Consider the following 20912-nt stretch of genomic DNA (forward strand, 5'->3'; position numbering starts at 1 on the left):
AGACTTTCTAAATTCTATTTTTCTGCAATTAACATACCAAGAGCAGAGTTTTTTGGTATGTTATACTTGCATATAAGGGACTTCAAAAGAAAACACTACTATGAAAATGAAATAAACACCCCCCAAGAAAATAAAAACTTGAAAAGCTATAAAAATGGGAAAAGTGGATTTATGATGGATTTCACACCTGGACGAAAGGTGCATCCTCCACAGGGGCCCATGGGTCATCATGTCCATCTACCCCAGGAGCAGCCCCTGGAGGAGACCATCACATTCTCACCCCTGTGGGCACCCCCGCCTCCACCGATGCCATCGCTGAGCAAGTCTGGGTCTCCTCACAAGGTGGTTTCTGATCCCAAAAGGCAGGATCCAGCTAAGAAGGCCCACCCTGCCATGGTCTACCCTTTTTTTGTCAACATAGGATCCTACACTGATTTTCAAATAGAAAATGGAAGAATAAACCTTTAAAATTAGGTCTTTACTTTTTTCTTCAAATCACCTGAATTACTACTGTACCAAAAAAAAACAAAACAAAACAAAAAAAAAAACAACCTTTAAATGAGACCACATGTGACAACCTTGTTTAGGCACTGAACTGAGCGCTGTGAAGGGGCGGAAGGGACACCTGGGTGGCTCAGCAGCTGAGTGTCTGCCTTCAGCTCAGGGCGTGATCCCGGAGTTCCGGGATTTTGTCAGTCATTGGGCTTCCTATGGGGAGCCTGCTTCTCCCTCTGCCTAGGTCTCTGCCTCTCTCTATGTCTCTCATGAATAAATAAATAAAATCTTTAAAAATAAGAAAGAGGAAGGAAAGGAAAGGAAAGGAAAGGAAAGGAAAGGAAAGGAAAGGAAAGGAAAGGAAAGGAAAGGAAAGGAAAGGAAAAGGAAAGGAAAGCTGGAGAGGCCCCCCTCCCCGGGGCCCCCAGAAGAGCAGATGCTCAGAGGTGCAAGAGTGCAGTTGATCCTGTGGCAAAGAGAATATGCTTGTGCGTAGACGTCCCCGCAGAATGATTTCAAAGGGCATCATGCCTCTCATGTCTGTCGCACACAGCTCTGCCTTGTTCTGCTACACTTCCCAGTTTTCCAGAGTGGCCAGCTGCTGGCTCTCACATCCTGTGGCTCCTCCTTATGCAGCAGGGGCCGTCCTTATACACACCTTCACGTGCATATACAGCCAACTCTGTGGGACACGTGCACAGAAGTGCAACTGCGAAGTCTTAAGACAAACTCTCCAGATTGTGGTTCCCCTTCCATCCAAGCTTTCAACATGTGTTTTCACCCACAGCACATGAGGGGGTCTTTTCTGCCCCTTTATGTGATCAAACCCTGTGGCCTTTTGCTTTCCAAGGGGCTGTCTGTCTCCAGGGAGGCTTCTCACAAGCCAACACGGGGACTCTGACTCTGAAGCCTCTCTCGTGGGCCAATGGGCTGGGCCAGGTGCAGGGTGTCAGTCAGGGAGGGGCAGGGGTGGGGGAGACTGTCCTTCGCTGGCTCATCAGCAGTACAGGGCCTATACAAATGCAAATGAGGTGGTCCGTCCTTTGTGGCCTACAGACTTTGGCAAAGGCTGTGCCCACACGACCACACCAATGGTGACAGGTGGCTGGACATCCAAGGTTATCCTCTTCAGTGAGTCTTGTACATTTTCATCCCTAAGGCTCACATCACAGGCCTGCTCTTGGGTTTTTCTGCACCCACACGACCACACCAATGGTGATAGGTGGCTGGACATCCAAGGTTATCCTCTTCAGTGAGTCTTGTACATTTTCATCCCTAAGGCTCACATCACAGGCCTGCTCTTGGGTTTTTCTGCCCCCATCCACCACCAGCTGCAACTGCTCTCCTACCTAGGCCCACTTCTCCTAGCAACTGTGCCCTGGTCATGAAGCTCTGGCCCAGTAAAGTGCTTCTAGGTTGCTGACTGCTTTAGTGATCTCACCTGGGAGCTACTATGCCCCGCCAGAAGAACATCTGGCAATATGTGGAGACATTTCTGTGGTCACCACTCATGAGAGCAGGGGTAGTATTACTGGTTATTTAGTGGGTAGCAGCCAGAAATGCTCTTAAAATTCTACAAAGCATAGGACCATCCCTAAAACAAAGAATTATCTGGCCCTGAATGTCAATGGTGGCTCAGTTGAGAAACCCCGATCTGAAGAGAAGTATTACGATAGTTCGTGAGTTCATCAGCATTTCAAAAGGTTTTACAGGAGTGAGCTTAAGTTATAGGATAACTGGATTTTGGTAATGAAAGTCTGGCCCTGAATTAGCAATAGCTTGGAAGCCCAAAGTGGCTTCCTCCTTGCCTGCTCCCCTCCTTTCCTTGCCTGGTGTGGGAACTCTCTCTCCATCCCATCTCGCTTCTGCTCCCTGCTCCTCACATGGCCTGGTTCCTGTTGGGGACACTTAGAACAGTGAGCTAGTCAACAGTCCTGCTGGCAAGGGTGAGAGCTACAGAGAGCACTGGGCAAGTGAGTTGTAAAGGCTCCACCGTAGGAGGTGCTCTTACTTGGGGTTGCTGTGAACTCAGCAAAGGATAGCTCAGGGACGTCATGCTGCAGAAGGTGGTCCCCTAGTCCTTGAGAACCAAGTTGACAAAGATCATATATTGTACGCGTCTGAAAAAAATGACTCTAAGAGTCAAGACTACTGAGGATGTGTTACCTGATGTAGCAACAGGTTGCTCTCTTCTTGGAATGGACACCAACCAGCAGCCCTAAATGCAGCAGCAACACTCACAAGTCCTCGGGCAGACCAGGCTCTGCAGCCCCGGCTGGTGGTGGCCAACTCCCAGCAGGCTGAGGGCCATGCCAGGTGATGGGCAAGCAGCTGCCACACATGTGCACAGGGCTGAACATGCTGGTCAAACAGGATTTCAGAGTGGGGTCTGTGTATTTCTATGTGTGTGTTGGGAGTGTGTGTGTGTGTCTTTTTTCTGAGCTATTTGAAAAAGATATGACAAATTTTCTCTCTCAGAATTTACAAAGTTTAACGATGTATCTGAGATTTCTAAACTTTCATCTAAAACATTAACTGATCATAAAGCTAGTTTTCCTATAAAGATCAACCCCAATGATTCCACTGGTAAGACTAGACAAGTCCACAGTACTCGAAAATGAACTCACAGTACAGAGCCTCAGGCAAGTGAGCCCCACGGCCGCATGCTGAGAGGAGCTCAAGGAAGACCGGGAAGGGGACAGGCCCCTCACATCGACACAGGGAGACAGAAGCCCTTCCACAACTTACTCTTAGCACTGAACTTGTTTTCTTTCCGAGTTCTGCCAGTTTTCTTCAAACAGTTGTCACACACAAAGCTGCAAAAAAAGAATGGGTGCGATCAGATTGTATAAAATAGTCTGTGTTGCCAAACCAGTGACATGCAGCTCTGAAGCGCTTCACTAGCATCATTCTTTGCAAGTGAAGGGGCAGCCTGCTTGGAGTCTATGATCCCCAAAGCCGGCAAATACTGAGGATGTAAGTAAACAGAGACCCGCTGCCACCTGGCTTCCCTACAGAGCCCTTGCTGACAGCAGGCCCCTCCCTCCACTCCAGGCAGAAATGCTTTCCCTTCCCCAAGATCACAGGAAATCACCAGGAAATTACTCACCCTGAAGGCCAAATGATGTCATAGTGTAGCACACAAATCTGATGCATCTTCCGGCCACACTCCTTGCAATCGACAAAACTGGAAGACAAAGAGAGTGCGCTCTAACGCACACAGAAGCACACGAGGGGGTCATCTGTAGGAGCTTGTATACTGTGTTCACACCTCGGTCTCTGGATCACTTCCTGTATCTGTGGCGTTAATGCTTCTCTATTGGTTGATTCAGCCGCATTTTACCTTATTTTTTCTTCTGAAATAAGCTCTACACCCAACAAGGGGCTCAAATGACTCTGAGATCAAGTCGTGTGCTCTACTGACTGAGTCAGCCAGGCACCCCTTCTTCTACCGGGTCTTAAAAACACATCAGTATGACACTTTCTGTGAGAAAGCAGACATCCTCCATTTCTCTGTACAAATGCCTATCCCTTGTTTCTCCCAATCTCCTTTACAACCAAAAATGAAACTTCAAAAAATTGCTATGATAGAAGTATTATTTTACAGGCCAGTATTTCTGATGCTACTACACGTTTTTTAAGGCCAGTGTTTGCTCCAGGTTACTGCACATGCCCCAACTGCCTCAAATAACAGAATAATGCTTCCAGGTTCCAGAAACACTTGCTTGTAAGCCTAGGCACAGGAAGCACCTGTTCTGAGTCAGTTGCAAAGGTGGGAAGCATCAAGCTGACCGGTAAATGCGGGCCTTTATTCATGTAAACATCTAGTGGAGAGCAGGGTGCGCAGTGCAGCTTGCCCTCCGTCGCAGCCTGCACTATGTCTCACTTGGGCCTTGTCACCTCTCCCAGGAAGCTTAGTTGCCAACATGCATGGATGTCAAAACCTATTTTTTTCAATCACCACCTTAACCAGCACCACAACTTACGTGCCTCACAGAAGGCTTAAGGGACCAGAAAGTAGCATACTTCCCCCAAACTCTGCTGAGTTCTGGCTCTTCCTATCAGCCTCAGTGCTGAGCCCAGTCACCTGACGTACACTCTCGCCACCGCCCTGAGTCCTGTGCCCCCATCTTTCCATTGCCCCTGCTGACAAGCCCTCAACCACAGATCCAGCCAACTCCTGTCCCCCTTCTCTACTGTTCCTGTTTGATCAGCAGGGAGAAAGGACACATATGTGCACAACTGTGTACAACAGCAGCACTGCTGCCTAATTCACAGTCCTGCTAGCACTCTCCAGCAATTCCATACTGCTGCCCGCTCCCACGCCCGCCCCACATGGTGGCTGCTCTGCTCGGGACCTTGCTCCTTCCTCTAGTGCTGCTTCACCTCCAACCAGCTCCTCCTCTGAAACCTCAGCAACGGAGCCCATTCTCTGTGTTAGGAATTTAAAGGGTCAGCAGGCAACACCTCCTCCTGTTTCTGTGCCCCCCTCCCAAAGATACTCTCAATTCTTTCCTATGTCGAGGAAAAGAACTATCAAAAAAAAAAAAAGTTCTAGACTAGACTCTATCAATTTTGAATTTCAAACTCTGCTCCCCAAACTTTTATTAACCAAGTGCCCAGCTACCACCCTCATGTCCCCTGTTCCTGCAGGAGTATCTCAGTGGCCACCCAGGTCAGCTCTTTCCTCACCCCACAGTGCAGCTTCCTGTACCAAGAGGCCCTTCTCTATTTAGGTCAAGCTTCTACTTCCTGCTTGAGTTGTTGCTCTGGGTCTCCTAACTAGCTTCCCTGCTAGGAATCAAAGATGTTTCTTTGCCTGATAAATCCACCCCAGAGATCTAGGATGATCTTTCCATTACAGAAACCAATGAAGTCCTTCAATACTTCCCCAGACACATAGGAGGAAATCTACATGGCAAAGAGCAGCTTGCATAGCCCTTTTCCCAGGACCCTCTGCTTGCTCATCACCTGGGGCCCCACCCACTGTCCATGCCCACCAAGCACTCAGGCTAACCTGCTCTTTCCCTTCTATGTGCCCAGGATGCCCTGCTCCTCCCCCAACTCCTGCTGCCAGGTGAGTGTCCCCTTCTGCAGAATGCCCCTTGGCACAGGCCAGAGCCCCCCATCTCTGGAACACTTTGCTGTGTGTGCTATGATCCATCCATCTCTCCTACTAGAAGACAAATAGAGCCCCCTCATTCATCTGCGTATTCCCTGCTGTGGGCACCTAGTATTTCAACGTACTCTATTTTGAAATTAAAAGGTGAACATAAACTATAATGAAACTGAAAAACTGTGTAGGGGGGATATAATGCAAACAGGGACATGGGACAATCAGGAAAGACAACCCACTGGTCAGGAAAGATGTATGTACCAGGCACACTTTGCTAAGGCCAGAGGTCCCCTAACACCTGGGCACTGAGGCTGGGAAAATCTAAATGAGCTCAAAATGAGGTCCTGGTGGAAAGTCTGTGTCTTCCACTGCAGCATCTAGTCTCCCCAAAGCTGGGGTGTCAGGGGGGGGGGGGGACTGTTTCTCGGCACCCAAACATCCCATGGTGCTGGAGCCTGTGCTTACCACACCAAAGTGACAGAACACAATGGGCATCTACACACACTGGGGTGTTCTCAGGACTTGGCTTCGGGGCCTGGAGGGACCACCATATGGAGGGAGCTCTGAAACCTCTTTAGGGATGATCTACAAAGCAAACTGCAAACAGTGCACGCTCACTGCTTCCTGTTGTTTATTGTCATAGAATCATTCCCAAGAGGTTTTCTTTGTGAAATTTCCCTTTAAGTGAGATCAGCCCTCCTCCACCAAATAGTTCTACCTTTAATCTCTAAACAGTCACACTAAATATTAAGCAGCTTCTCAATAACGATGATGACCAATTTATCAGAGAGGTTCTGACAGAACCAGAACATACACCTAATCGTATCATTATTAAAATTCAGTAACCGGAAAGCATGCTATAGAGACATACATATCTTGAGTTAAAAAAGAAACCATATCTGAAATAAGTTCATACAGGAAATCCCACCCAGGGCAACATATTTCCAAGGTTCCAAGAGTGCCTTTTCCTGCAGGCTTGTCATAAGGAGGGATTTTCTCCATCAGAAACTAAAATCCAAAAGTCAGAAAGAAATCTCTATCTACTCACGGTTCAGGATCTAAGGTATCATTTTTCTTCTTTTCAAACTGATCCTTTGAAATTGTCCTTGTTTAAAAAAAAAGAGAAGAAAAAATGTTAATTAAATTTATTTGCTGAGTATAAACCACAGGGTCTGTGGGATATTATTTTGTAACTAGTTTTTCAAATAAAAAATAAGTAGTCAGCTGAAATCTCAAGTAGATATAATGATGGCATGAACATATAAAATTTATCTCTACAGGAAGCAGTACCATCTGTTTTTCTCTACCTGACTTGGAATATTTCCTCCCAACTATCACCAGCACTATGAGGTTTAATTAAGACTAGTCAAAATATGATGGCAAAATTGTGTTGAGATCCAAACCTACAAATTTTCAATCAAATCTGTATGGTGAATGGCTCCAGGAACTGACTGATAATTGGTAATACTGTCCTTTTGTTATGATAAAGTGTAAACGTGAATTATTTCTGATTCACAGAACTGAATAATCCAATTATCAATCACACAACTAGACCAAGGAATGAAGATTACAGAGATATAAAAGTAAACTGAATATGTAGAATTTTAGTCATTTCATTTGTGTCAGGATCCTAAGCTTGTGCTGTGTTTGGAAAAGTAAACTCAGAGTGCAGAGTCCATGTCGTACACTTGGCTCCTGCTCCGGTGGGAAGTCTTCCCGCCTTGTGTGAAGGGACATTCACACCAGCAGGCTTCCCAGCATGGCAGGAAGCATGGCAGAGTCAGGAAAAAAGAGAAACATAAAATGCTGGCAGTCCTGGGTAGACAGAGTGGCTGGCAGGTTTTTGGTATCTCAAGCTTATAAATGAGTTGACCATTCAACTGGTGGATTTGCTTTTTCTGACTATCTGACCATTCAAAAGTGAATTCAGTGAAGGAATGAATGAACCAACTCGTCCTGTGCATGCTGGAATGAGTAAGCAAGAGCCACAGCTCCAGCAACAAAGGAGACAGATTTCCACTTTGGGAGCTCATGGTCTGTGTTCTAGGACAGGCTCTGGCGGCTTAAAGGACAGAGGTTTCAGTAGAAGATTGAATGAATGGTAAAGATGGGGTATGTATACAAGATTCATTTTTTTGCTACCATCAGTTCTGTCAAAAGGGTAAACTAGCTTCTGAAGTGTAACTGGAAATTGACAATTTCCCTAAATGGAGGAGGACCCACCAAGAAAAAGCAAGTGTTTTAAAGGAAGAGACAGAGCAAGGTCGAGAGAGACCAGTGCACTGCAGTGGGGGGTACAGCATCACGGCCTTAAGAGGAGGGAAGAATGTGGAGGTGGCCCTGGTGTTCAGCTAAACAGCTACATTCTGAAGTATGAATGTGGGTATAGTGAGTATGAAAAAATGTGCTACACAGAAGTCAGAATGGTGGAGGTGCTTCCCTTCTAATCATGGGCAAGAGGAAAAAAACAATTAAGAGTCAACCCCCAGAAAAATGACAGGAATAGTACTTACGTCTGGGGCTGTGAAGGGTCGTCACCCAGGGTAACATTCTCCCCCTGGATCTCTGTGAAACACTTCTCACAGAAATGATACCTGTCAGCAAGAAGGCCATACTTGGGTGAACTGGTCCATCATAACACACAGCCACCCAAGCAACGAAGCCACCAATCAGAGCAGGGCAGATCACCACGACGAAGGGGGGGCGTTGTTGGTTGATTGATGGGTCAGTGAGGACAATGGAAGGAACAGGGGCAGGTGGGGTAGGGCAGGATTAGAGAACAGGGAAGGGAACAGATAGCACAGACATAGAGGTAAGACGCAAACACCGAGACAACACAGAGCAGAAAGCCAAGGCAAAGCTTGATTAGCATTCGGTCTCACTGCACACATCACAGGCCATCATCGCTAACAACGGCTGGGCTCGGGCCAGCTCCGAGATGCAAATGTTTTCAAGGAATTGTTAATACTATAATTGCAAGGAGCCTCAATTTAGGAGTTTGACTTTTGTTATTAAAGAAAATCAAATATAACTCCAGGGTTTGCGATGGAAAAAATTTACTTTGAACAAAACCGTCTGACAAAGGCCTTAAAAAGCAATTATTTTTCAAAACGGAAAATTTATGCTCGACAGCAATTCACAGATTTTATTTCCGGTATTAGGCCAGATCTTAAAGGTACTGAAAATGTTGAGATGTTGAGCACGCAGAACTGGTTTTAATTTTTTCCTGTTATTTTTCTCATGTTAATCACTTAGTTAATTGGGTTATAATACAAATGAAACCAAATCCATATTCTAGACAAACATTTAACAGAAATGCAGTCAGGGTCAAAGACTTTCCAGCCATTTATCAGTACGAATGTATAGAGAAAAAGAACTGTGATATATTGTATAAGCAATACAATATATGTAAATCCATGAACAATCTTAAAGACTTTCAAATTTCAATTCTAAGCTTTGGTTTAAACTTTTTGGTACTGGGACCAATCGTTCACCAATCTGAGATCCTCAGTGATTAACTGCTCTGACTTGGTGACAATCCAAGTTAAGCAAATTTAGAGAGCTGATGTTTTAAAGCACAATCTGCATTTGAGAAATTATCCATCACCCGAATTTCTTGAAAGATAATATGGAGCCTGGGCTCAAGCTATCAAATAAGAATAATTAAAAACTATTAAATGTTTGGAAAGGACACGCATGAGAAATCAACAAAAATGCAGGCTGATGCTGCATAAAACAAGATGGGCACACAGGAATACTGTAAAAATAAACAAGCCGAATGGAGGTGAATTATACAAGCAGAAAGGAGGAGTATAAGGTAGTGGCAGCAGCACAATCAAATGCGGTTTTAGTGCTCAAAACTATGTCTACAAGATGCCACGAGGATTAGTGTTAAAGACACTGTGACAAGACTTGCAGCGCCACACCGCATGGACACGCGCAGGGGATGCGGCAGCTTGCAGGGTCACTCACGCACGCGCACACACGGCTGCAAAAGACAGAGGCTCAGGCCCCTGCCTGGCTGGCTATCTCCATCACTGCTAGGTCAGTCCCCCTCAAGTTCTAATCTAGCCTTATGTAAACACACTGAGCATTTTGTCTGCTGTACTTCTCTGACTAAACAATAGAGGTGATTAAAAGCACAGAACTTTAAAGCATGCATCCATCTCAAAATGATCCAATCTTATAGTTTGTTGAGGAGGAACATGACAGATTCACTGTGGGTAGCCACTGGATTAATCAAAGTTTATCCCTGGAATCAATTTATTTAGGACGATTCAATCAATGAATTCTACCAAGATAAAAAACTCTGACCAGGAACAAGCTGATAAACATTACTGTTTAAATATATCTGTATCTATATGTTCTTTTCTTGAATCAACTGGCTATTCACTATTTTGTAAATATTTGTTTGGAGCCTTGAAATCATGTGGTAAAAAGAATTTCCATGTGCAGGAGGGCGTGATCATCACTGGCATGAAAGAATTAAAGTACAGAAACCATAAACCAATACAGGGGCAACTAGAGCAATATGCAAAAAAGATATCCCCCTCACCACCAAGTGTTTCCCTTTTGAAAATAAAAATTGGACTTTGAGTGTTCCAATTATTTTATGGCCAAATGTATAGCCGTTGCTGGCAAGCGAAAAGCTGAACTCATCAGAAATGAAATCACCACGATAATTAAACGTGAGGTAAAATGGCTTTAAAATCCTGGACAATCTCTTAGCGCTTATTCAAGCAGGCCATCAAGTCCAGCAACATCCAGGAAACAAGAATCATAAGCCCACCACTTTCTAGTGGAGGAAACTGGCCCAGAAAGAAGCACTGATGGCTCAAGGGCAGGCCCTGGAGAGGCAGCAGAAGCCTACGCTCTGCATGTAACCAGCTCTCATCTGCAAAAAACCCCGAGGTCAGAAAGTGGGAGGCAGAGAGAGAGTTAACATGGCTCTAGTGCCTGTCCCAAAGCAAGCCGACATGAGAGAATCGAGAAGGGGAGGGGATGGCCCAAGCTTCTCTGCAGTGCCCTCCTAAGAGGTGGTGCCAGTCTGGAGAAGGGGCACAGCCACCCACTAGTCAAATCTGCTGAAATAGCCCTGGCAACCAGTGGTGGACAGATGAGAATGCCAGACTGTCCCCACATTATTACCTAGTCCAAACTTTATTCACCCTAAAAATATGGAATGGTTTAGAAAGTCACTTTTCAATCTTAAGAGCCTTGCTGATATTATGCCTTGGGTGAAAGAAGCAATCTGATGAATATGGAATTGCAAAGGAGAAATACTTCACATAATCCGATGATGGTGTACATCTGGGTACCTAAGTTAGCACGATGTAACTACATAGTTCAATCTGTAAGGGTAATTTAATATATGGAGTAAATTTTCAAATGCAGATTGTTTTAAGTACCATATCAGTATATACAAATAACTGGGATATCTAAAGATAGTATCTGGAAAATCTATATAACAGTTTCCCAACATGAGTTACTATCAAATTTTCAAAGCAAGGAAACAAGTGAAAATGTACTCATATGCTAGTTTATATATTACTTTCACTTGTTTAAATGGCCTGTGGGATTTTCTATTGTTTGAAGTGCCCAAAAAGTTTAGGACCATAAGCACCAAAACAGTTATGCATGAGAACATCAGTGTTCCTAAATCAAAGATGCGAATAAAAGTGTAAGCAGTTAGGATGCTCGTTGTACTTAGGCCACTGCTTTCTTAGCATCACAGCACGTTAATAATCTCTCCAAGTATAGTATTCTAGGAAGCACGTACCTTGAGAGATTCAGCTAAGGGGCAGTATGCTTACATTTTTAAATATGTATCATTAATACAAAAGAATTCCTTTATTGATGTCTCTAATTGTAAGAAAAATATATTACTTTTGTTCAGTAAGATAAAATTCTACACAAAATGACAACTGGACATCTCAAAACTTTCAAAACAATCTTGTGTTTGCACTCCAAGAATAACCTGTCAAGAGAGCAGTAGTGTACCCTGATCCTACTCAAGTCAACTGCTCCCCACTTAAAAACGGCCAAAAATCTGTGCAAATCAGCAAAGGCAGGGTCCCAACAGACCCAGGAACAGTGAGACTAACAGTGAGAAAAGGCCCCAAAACTTTAGAAATGCTGGCAAACAACCTGCTCTCTGTTCTTCCTTCTAGACCCAAACCATGCCAGGCATCCAGTAGCAGGGACATTTTTCAGGGAATAGTTAAGTGAAATCTGTTGTCTTGAAATTTCATGACTTCATTTTGCTTGGCACCTAACAGTTTCCAAAGTGAATTCCTGTTCGTTATTTCATGGAAAGTGACAACTGAGGTTGTCAGGGAAGGAGTTATTGTGCCCAGATCAAGAACAAGAAGGTTAAACTCGATACCTTATGGGATGGGCTGAACGTCATGGGGAGGGACTAGAGCCTCCAGAGCAGCACTTGTTATTGCAGGAGTGATTCTATCACAAAGGGATTGTGGTATCATCTTAAACTTTGTCTCTTCAAACACTCCTACTGATCGAAGGGGAAGCTAAGACAGGAACTTAATTCCTGGTGTTAACGTATTTTTAGGACAGGGGTACAGGCCACACTCTCATTCCCTAGAATGAGCAGCAGCATCTCACTCTGCCATGGTGCCAGGACGCGTGGGCTGGGCAGGGCTTAGAAATCTCTCCTTGAGACATTTTTAGGTCAACAGTTCTTTCTCCCTCTCTTTTTTAAGTAGGATTTTGATGTGAGTTACTAATTATTGTTAGTAATGCTTTAGAAAAAATTCACGTCTTAAGTTCCAAATTATTCAGGCCTGTGAACAAATAACAAAAAGCCCTTTACTTATCTGTTCTTGAAACAGATTAAACAAGAACTTATTGTTCTTGAAATGTAAGGACAAATGTAATTACTATAAGCAAACAAGATCAAGTAATCAAACATCAAACCCTAATGCGGACATTTAATACTTGAACGTGAAGATGAAGAACAGGCAGAAAGCAGCACCCTGATCACATACACGCCACTGCCTGTTCATGACACGGAGGCAAAGCAGCTGAACTTGACCAAGATTTACAACCTGTGCTTCCAGGCACGATGCCCTCACACTATGGCAACACAGAGCAGCCACTTGAAGCAACAAATACAACTAAATTTAATTTTCAAAACACCCTCTTTTAAAACTATGGAAGTCCTATTTGTGTGGCAAATTAGCAACAAAAACATTATTTTCATTCTCTTCTGCTTTAAAACAGGAGATTCAGCTATCTCCACATTGCAAGAGAATGGCAAATATTTCTTGAGGATGCCTCCCACTCACAAAACCCTGAAACTGCTATCCTAGAACAGGGGAGTTAATGTTGAACTCAACAACACTACATCTCATTCTGTATTGTGGTATTAATTAAAAAAAAATTTAAGTCTAAAGCTTTTAGTACTTTTTAACATGAATTATCACTCATGCAAGTCTTTCCATCAGGCTGTCCAAGCCAAGTTATGTAGGCAAATACTTATACGTGAAATAGTAAAGTACAATGTAGCCACTTTATTAAGAGCTTCAAAAGGTAAGTCAACCTTTATTAGATTTGCTCTCACCTCCAGACTCTTTCCTATAATGGTTACATTTTAGAAAGACCACAGTTTAAGAACCAATGTTCCTGATTCAAGTAGGGCAGTGAGCAGTTTTGAGCTTCAATTTTTATACCATAAAAGCGTGCTCTAATATGAAGAGACCATAGGCCTGAGTGACTATCCAGCACTGGAACTGTGGCCCACTTCAGTAAAACTTCAGAAAAGAAATCACATACCCAGGCTATAATCAGATGGACACAACTTTCCCTAAGACCGTCCTTTTGTCCCATAAGTGGAGACGGCGGCTCGGTACTTACCTATTCTGATAGCTGTAGTAGGCAGCATCACGAGGAATTGTACACAGCTGCTTCCCGTAGCAGCACAAAGTCTGTGGGGAAAACTCATACTGCAAAACAAAGCAGAAAATACTAAAGATATATTCCCGTACTGTCACACAATGTTCTAGGTTCACTAGAGAGTCAGATTCAGCCAAATATTTCTGTTAGTACACAGGATAGTTTTCTAACAATTTTCACAGCTATTTGAAGACATTTCTGGATTCAATGGGACAGAATCAGTTGCCGAGACATTTGTAAGAGATGCATAGATGGATGCCAGAGCAGCTGGAAAAGCACAGTCCAGCGTCTTCCTCAGTACCTCCAACTCTGATTATCTGCCACACGGGTTCACACATGCCAGACCCCACCTGGGTCCTTCCTGACACACAGGTGTGACCACAAGATCACATGTGTCAGGTCATCCTAGCACCCTCTCTGCTGGATTAACCAGGGAAGTTCACGTTCCAGAAACCGTTCACACTGTACCTTGCGTCCGCAGCAATATCCAAGGGACTGCATGACGGGGTCAATTTCTTGCTCGAAGACCTCTGCAAGTTTGCTGCAGAACTTGTAGACCCGGGATGTCTTGCGGTTATAGAGCCAGGCATTGTTGAACATCAGCCAGACGTCATCCACATACTGCCAGGGCTCCTGGTACTGCCCGGTGTCCAGCTTCCGCTTGATGGTGGAAAGGTCCATGGGATTCTTCACTATGTCAAAGTAATCCTTAAAGACAAAATAGTCTCAGTCTAGTGGATCCCCAACACCCAATGTCAGTTGTGTGTAGCAGGTTTTATCTGCAAAACCCAGAAATAATCAGCACCAGAAAAACTTCTGCTTCTAACAGTAGTAAATGGGAACTGAAAAAAGCCTTGGACTTCCCTGACTTTATTATCTAAAACTGTAATTAGTATGGTCAAGTGTGACCCAATTATTTCAAAGGCAAAATAATATTATATTAATATATTATCTAATAAAAGAATGGGTAAAAAATGTTTTAATATAAAATTTTTAAAATACAGCTTTTAATCCACTGAATTAAAATATAAGCACATTTATCAGATATGGTGTTTTTTTTTTCTAGAGATTTATCCTTGGTCCTGGCAAACAAGATGAAATTCGAAGACAAACACAAAAACAGAAGCAAAAAGAGTGATACCGCTCAACAGAAACCTGTGGGGTCACTACAGCCCTTATAAGACTCCTCAGAGATCCCAGAATGCGAGGGCCACGGGCTTTCTTTCTTTCTTTTTTTTTTTTTAAAGACTTTATTTATTTACTCATGAGAGACACAGAGGGGCAGAGACAGGCAGAGGGAGAAGCAGGCTCCACGCAGGGAGCCCAATATGGGACTCGATCCCCGGTCTCCAAGGATCATGCCCTGGACCGAAGGCGGCGCTAAACCGCTGGGCCACCCGGGCTGCCCGGCCATGGGCTTTCTAACTAGTGTGCACCTGTTCTTCAAATGCAGCCTTCAGACAAAAGCTCACACAAAGCTCCAGATAGAAGAGCTCCAGAGGTAGTGCGACCCTGCCACAGATCCCAGCGTGGACAGAACAGGTGGGAAATGCATGTTCCATTCAGTTCTATTGCTTTGACAGAAAAGGTTTTTTTAAAATAAATTTATTTTTAAAGATTTTACTTATTTGAGAGAGAGAGAGACAGCAAGAGAAGAGTACAAGTAGGGGACGGGGAAAGGGAGAAGCAAGCTCCTTGCTGAGCAGGGAGGCCAACACAGGGCTCTATCCCAGGACTTTGGGATCATGACCCAAGCTGAAGGCAGCCACTTAACCTACTGAGCCACCTAGGTGGTTTTTTATAGAACAAAAATCCTCAAAACAAGAATATGTTACACAATTTTCAGAGGTAAAACATGGATACTCTGAGTATTGCTGGTAAGGCTTTTACTATATTAACTTACCGGAATTCCTAGGAGCTGGGGGTCTACAGGCTGCCGGAAAGGTAACGACTCTGGATCCTGTCGATACAGTGCTTCGAGGGTTGGCATCAAAGCCTGGCGTAACTCCTCCGGCTTAAAGACTACAGTTAGAAAACATCAAGGAGTGACACGATTTACAAGGCACCAAGACCCCCATTCCATCACATTTCAGATGGGAGTCTGGGCTGCTTTTGAAAGGGTTCCGATCATCTCCACCCCCACAGCCCCCCAAGCCGTGCTCCCAAGGGCTCACGTTCACCACGGAGTCCACAGACATTCTAAAGCTACAATCTGGGGCTTCTGAAAACACTATTTAACGTTACGGTTTTAAAACTCCATCTATGTCACAAGGCTTAATACCACACTGACAAGTTTGCTTCTTCAACAAAAGGGTTTCTGACACTAAAACTGTGTTGGAACAGAAAATGAAGCTAACTCCCAAATCTGCTTCCTTGATCCAATGGGTGGTAATAAAGCCATTTCGCTGGAAGGGCCTCTCTTTCTCTGATGACATTTTTTTGTCCTTGGGTGAAGTAAACTCAGACACCTGGGACAAATGGTTTTATATTACAACCTCACAAACAAATGTACAAAGTAACAGAGCTACAAACTCAAGCATTTTTCCCAAAAGTTCTGGATTGTTCCTACCTACATTTACCAATGCCCATTCGCTCCACCACTTAGCCACTTCATTTCCTACTACACTTTCTGTTGTCACCAAAGGATAAACACTAGCTGTCAAATACTTTCAAGACTGTACATTCATACAAAACCCAGTAAGTTTTAATGACCAGGAAAAATGTGTTTAACAACCTATGAAGGCAAGAGGAAGGTTAGTCAGCAGTGCTTGTGTTATGCCACATCCCGCTTTAGAGCGGGACCACTGGTGGCGTCGAGCGTGGAAACTGCCCAATGCAGGCCTCCCCAGCAGGCATCCCACTCCGGGTGCCGGGGCTGGGTCTAGTGTGCAGATGTGCCCCACGGGAGCCTCCTGAAACACATACACAACCTGCTTTCTGTCAGCTCCTCCTCTTCTACTGTTTCTACAGAAATGGAATAGCATTCGTTTTTCTTTGAGTAACTCGTCATGAGAAAACAATTCTTCAGTTAACAGTTTTTTCTTTTTTCTTAGACCAGGGGTCTGGCCAGCCACCTACTTTAGTGCAGCTTATCAGCTAAGATTGGTTTCTGTGGTTTTTCATGGTTAAGAAAAAAGGAAAATAGTAATACTTCATGGCACATGAAATCAGATTTTAATCTCCAAAAATAAAGGTTTGTTAGAATGCAGTTATGTGCATTTGCTTCCATACTGTCTGTGGTGGCTTTCACATTAGGAGTAGCTGCCACAGAGACCTTCTGGAGCATGAAGCCTGAGGGGAACTATCTGGCTCTTCACAGTGTGTGCTGACCCTGCTGCAGGGTCATCATCTTCCAAGGGCAACCTCACACACGTCACTTTGGACAACTGCTCATTTACTCACTACATGTTTGTTAAAAATACCTATGCCAAGGAAAAAGCATCTTCAAACTCCTGTCTTTCGCCACCACCAGTCTGATGTAAAATCACTTCCTCAGTCACACCTGTCACATTTCAAGCGGTCAGGAGCTACACGTGGCTGGTGACAACCACAGAGAGCACAGACATGACATTCCTATCATCACAGAAAGTTCTAGCAGGGCTCTGGGCCCTAAGGGTCTATGCAATCAACTCATTTCATAAAAATGTGTTACTCATGGTCACTTCCATAACATAAAACGACTTCCACGTTAATACCAGGCCGCCATTTGCCTGTTGCACTGTGTTGATGTTGGCACAAGTGGGCCATTGGCGTAGCAGCACAACATAGGCAGCGGCACCAGACCCAAGTTAGTCATCATCGTGCTCTTTGCTGCTGTGGTGCGCACACATGGGAAACATACCAGCTGTACCCAACAATGCCCTCCAAGTAGTAAGTGTCGTTACTGTTATGAATCTCAGCCCATGGCTACACGTCTTGATGTCATACAACCCAATGGGAAGCTGGCACCAAGCTATAGGCACAGACTGCCTTGAGAAAGTGCGTGCATACGCAGAGTAGAAAGCAGAGCTAGTAGTTTCTCTGCACAGAACATGGAAAACTGGGAAAAAGACTGTTAGACAAGCTATGGTTATTCAGACCTGGGTACGCGGCACAGTTTCCCAAACAGGAACAAAGTGGGCCAGTTACACCAAGGACAACTGATGGTATTTGTTGCCAATGATAACATTTGGACTCATGTCAAAATTAGAATCTGGAGAACTTGTATCTGTCACATGAATTTGACAGCCTCCCAAATTTCCAAGACATTTTTGAGGCAATTCCTAGTGATATTAATAAATGTGATTTAAAAAATATTGTATAGTGATGTATGGTGACATCTGGAAAATCTGCATAACTCAGCAAGCCAAATTCCAAGATGACCAAAGGACTACGTTATTAAAAAAAAAAAAAAAAAAAAATCACGCAAGGGCAAAAGACTCATTCACAGCACGAAAACAAACAGACTCTTGTCACTGGGCATAAAAATTCAGTGCTATATATCCAGACTTCACACTGCAACTGATCTTAACAAAACTGTACTTGTTGAGTTTTGGTGTAGTATCAAAAAAGAATACCCACAATTATCTGAAGAAGCTCTTATTCTTTCATCAACCACCTATCTGTCTGGGGCGGGGCTGTCTTCAGGGACTTGAACCAAACAATACAGCACAACAGAGACAGCAGGTGCAGGAGAATCCAGCCACGTTCGCTAAAATCTCCGAGTCGCAAGATTGTAAAGAAAACACTGTCATTACACTAAGTATGTTTGTTCTGGGAAACTTATTTTTCATAAAAATGTGTTACTCACGGATGCCATGTAACAGATTTGTTAAGTGAATGCTTTTAAAATTTCTAATAGAGTAAATAGCAGCAGATAATCCACATGAACAAGAACTCAAGTGTCCTCAATCTTTAGGAGTATTAACAGGTCTGAGACCAAAAACTTAGAGTATCAGCCTTGAACAGTTCTTTGTTGACTTTCCCAAATGTGCCACAAGTAGCCCTTAACTTCCTGAGCCACATTCCTCATTTACAAGGGTCACCTAACAATGTTCTGACACCCTGCTGACCTCATGCTGGACCTCCAATGGGTTCCCTCTGAGTCCCCCTGCGAGGCTGCCTCACCCCACAAAGCATCTTCAGTTATCTGCACCCCTCCCACTGCAACAGGCACTGGGTCCTGCTCCACTGCCCATTTACTCTGAGCACACCTTCCCATCTGTAACAGTGCACCCACGTGTAGCCACGGTGATAATTTCCCTAGTGTGGCAGTCAACCTCCTGCTCAAATCTATCCGTGGTCGTCCAGGCCCTACTGAGTAAAGAAAGCCCAAGCTCCTCAGTGGGCACAAGGACTCAGATGCAACTTCTACTTTGGCCCCATGGGCAATGATGGCTCAGAGGAGAGATGTGCTCCTGGGCTGCCCCTCAGAGCTGCGGCTCATTTCTCATTCCCACCATAAACCTCATGGGCCCTCAGGCTGTAGTCTAGCTCTCTGTCATCATTTCTGAAGAAGTAAAACTTGGGGAATGGCAGGCAGAAAAGATATAAGGGGGGAGACAATTATTTTTCTGCTTTAGCTTTTAACCTGTAGTGTGCAATCCCAACATGATGGAAAAGCAGCACGGTCAAACAAGTCCAGGAAACACAACCTACTTTTTTTGCGTGGCTGTGAAGGAGATGTTGACTGAGAGGCGGCCCCATTAGCACTGTTCTCTTCTTCCTCTTTAGCTTCTACTTTGACTTCCGGCTTCTTCTCGTCCACTTCCATCGGTTCTGATTTCTGTTCTGTTGTGTCTGTCTCTTCTTTAACTTGAGAAGGTCCTTGTAGATCCTCTTCCATCATCTTAAGAAATACAGAATTACAGGTAATAATGTATGAATAGCAAAGACCTTTATTCTAACTCAGTCACACTGGAAGTCTCTTAACAACCTATCTGGGCTTATCAAGCTGTACCCTACTCAAGAGTTGCATTTACCATCCCTTCCTCTCCCCCAGGAAGGATTGGAGCATCTGGTGTCAGGTGAGTTGCCTTAGGACAGCACCACTACAATTATAGTCCCAATTTAAAAATTTTATATGCTAGAGTGCTTATAAGACATTGCATACACACACCCCATCACCTGCCCAGTAGTTTTACATGTAGGCATTTCTAGTTTGGAACAAGAATCTTCTTGAAAGTTGGGGCAAGTTTCAAAAACCAAACTGCTCAGAGGGCCAGGCAGGTGAAGTACATGATGCAGCAGGAGGTGTGTGAGCCAGAGTGGGGAGTGGAGACTCCGGCAAATTGGAGCCCAAGCCCCATCTAAAGGCCAGGGCTGAGGCTCCCACCCAGACTGCTGACATAGGAAATGTAAGCACAATGCTGACAGAACTTCTCATTTTCAAAGAAAAGCCAGAAACCCAGAGTTTTATTTGTAATTCCTCATTTTAAAAAATATTGTGTGGGCCAAACAAAACATGTGGATGGGGGTGGATCCAGCCTAGGCTTGCCAGTCTTTAGCTTTTGCCACAGGTTAATTAATGAATGAGCACACCCTTGTGCAGTCTAACTCTACAGAACTACCTATGAATGAAGAATGACAGTGCAGTCACTGGATGATTCAATCATTTAGAATATAAACCAGTGTCCTCTTCATTTCTGGCAAAATATAGTAAAACCCATACCTAATACCTAAAAATAACTAATCTATTTTTAACATTTATCCTCTCTGAACCCATCATCAAACAGGACATTAAAACAAAAAGCAGTGTCATCCATGGAGAACACGCGGTGTCTCGCCTCAGGACGCTTCAGTATGGTGCACACCTGTTCATGCCCCAGGAAGGGCACCTACCGCGGACCCAGGCTCCCCCTTGGCTTCACTGGCATCTGGCTCAGTGTCCTCGGTCTTGACCTCTGCCTTCACTTCCAGCATTGGTACCTCGGGTCCTGTCTGTTGGGAGTTGGTTTCGGCGCTGGCCACCGAGGAAGGAGTGGGGACCCTGTTATCGATGCTGGCGGCTGCCTGGGAAAGCTGTGGAAAAACCAGAATTACATATCTCCGTTAATAAAACAGAAATGATGTTTAACTCTGTTGTTCACCGAATACCCAGTTTCTTATGAACATTTCTCAACACTAATCTAATAGACACCCCTATCTGAGAGAACTGAAGAAGAGAAAATTTAAAACAGGAGACCCAGAGGAAGTCAATGAGGCCGAAACAGAAAGAACTTCCTACCATGAATGCAGAGATGAAGGTGCAGTGCTTCCTACAGCTTGATATAAAACTATTTTCTGGAAGTTTACTATCTATCTATCTATCTATCTATCTATCTATCTATCTATCTATCTATCTATCTATTCACGAGAGACAGAGAGAAAGAGAGAAAGAGAGGCAGAGACACAGGCAGAGGGAGAAGCA

General features: G+C 44.2%; 1 protein-coding gene across 2 annotated transcripts in view; it reads right to left on the bottom strand.

The window, feature by feature from the left end:
- Positions 1 to 20912, bottom strand: part of CREBBP (CREB binding protein) — a 129382-nt gene that overhangs the window by 13817 nt on the left and 94653 nt on the right. For both annotated transcript variants that reach the window (XM_055341378.1, XM_055341377.1), the window contains 9 exons: positions 20345 to 20524; positions 19163 to 19352; positions 15429 to 15547; positions 13994 to 14233; positions 13487 to 13575; positions 8125 to 8205; positions 6660 to 6716; positions 3605 to 3682; positions 3244 to 3311 (listed from right to left, as the gene is read on the bottom strand). In XM_055341378.1, coding sequence (XP_055197353.1) covers positions 3244 to 3311; positions 3605 to 3682; positions 6660 to 6716; positions 8125 to 8205; positions 13487 to 13575; positions 13994 to 14233; positions 15429 to 15547; positions 19163 to 19352; positions 20345 to 20524 — 1102 coding nt within the window. The remainder of the gene's footprint in view (positions 1 to 3243; positions 3312 to 3604; positions 3683 to 6659; positions 6717 to 8124; positions 8206 to 13486; positions 13576 to 13993; positions 14234 to 15428; positions 15548 to 19162; positions 19353 to 20344; positions 20525 to 20912) is intronic.

This window comes from Nyctereutes procyonoides, unplaced genomic scaffold, assembly GCF_905146905.1.
Source record: "Nyctereutes procyonoides isolate TBG_1078 unplaced genomic scaffold, NYPRO_anot_genome, whole genome shotgun sequence".
NCBI classification, from domain to species: Eukaryota; Metazoa; Chordata; class Mammalia; order Carnivora; family Canidae; genus Nyctereutes; species Nyctereutes procyonoides.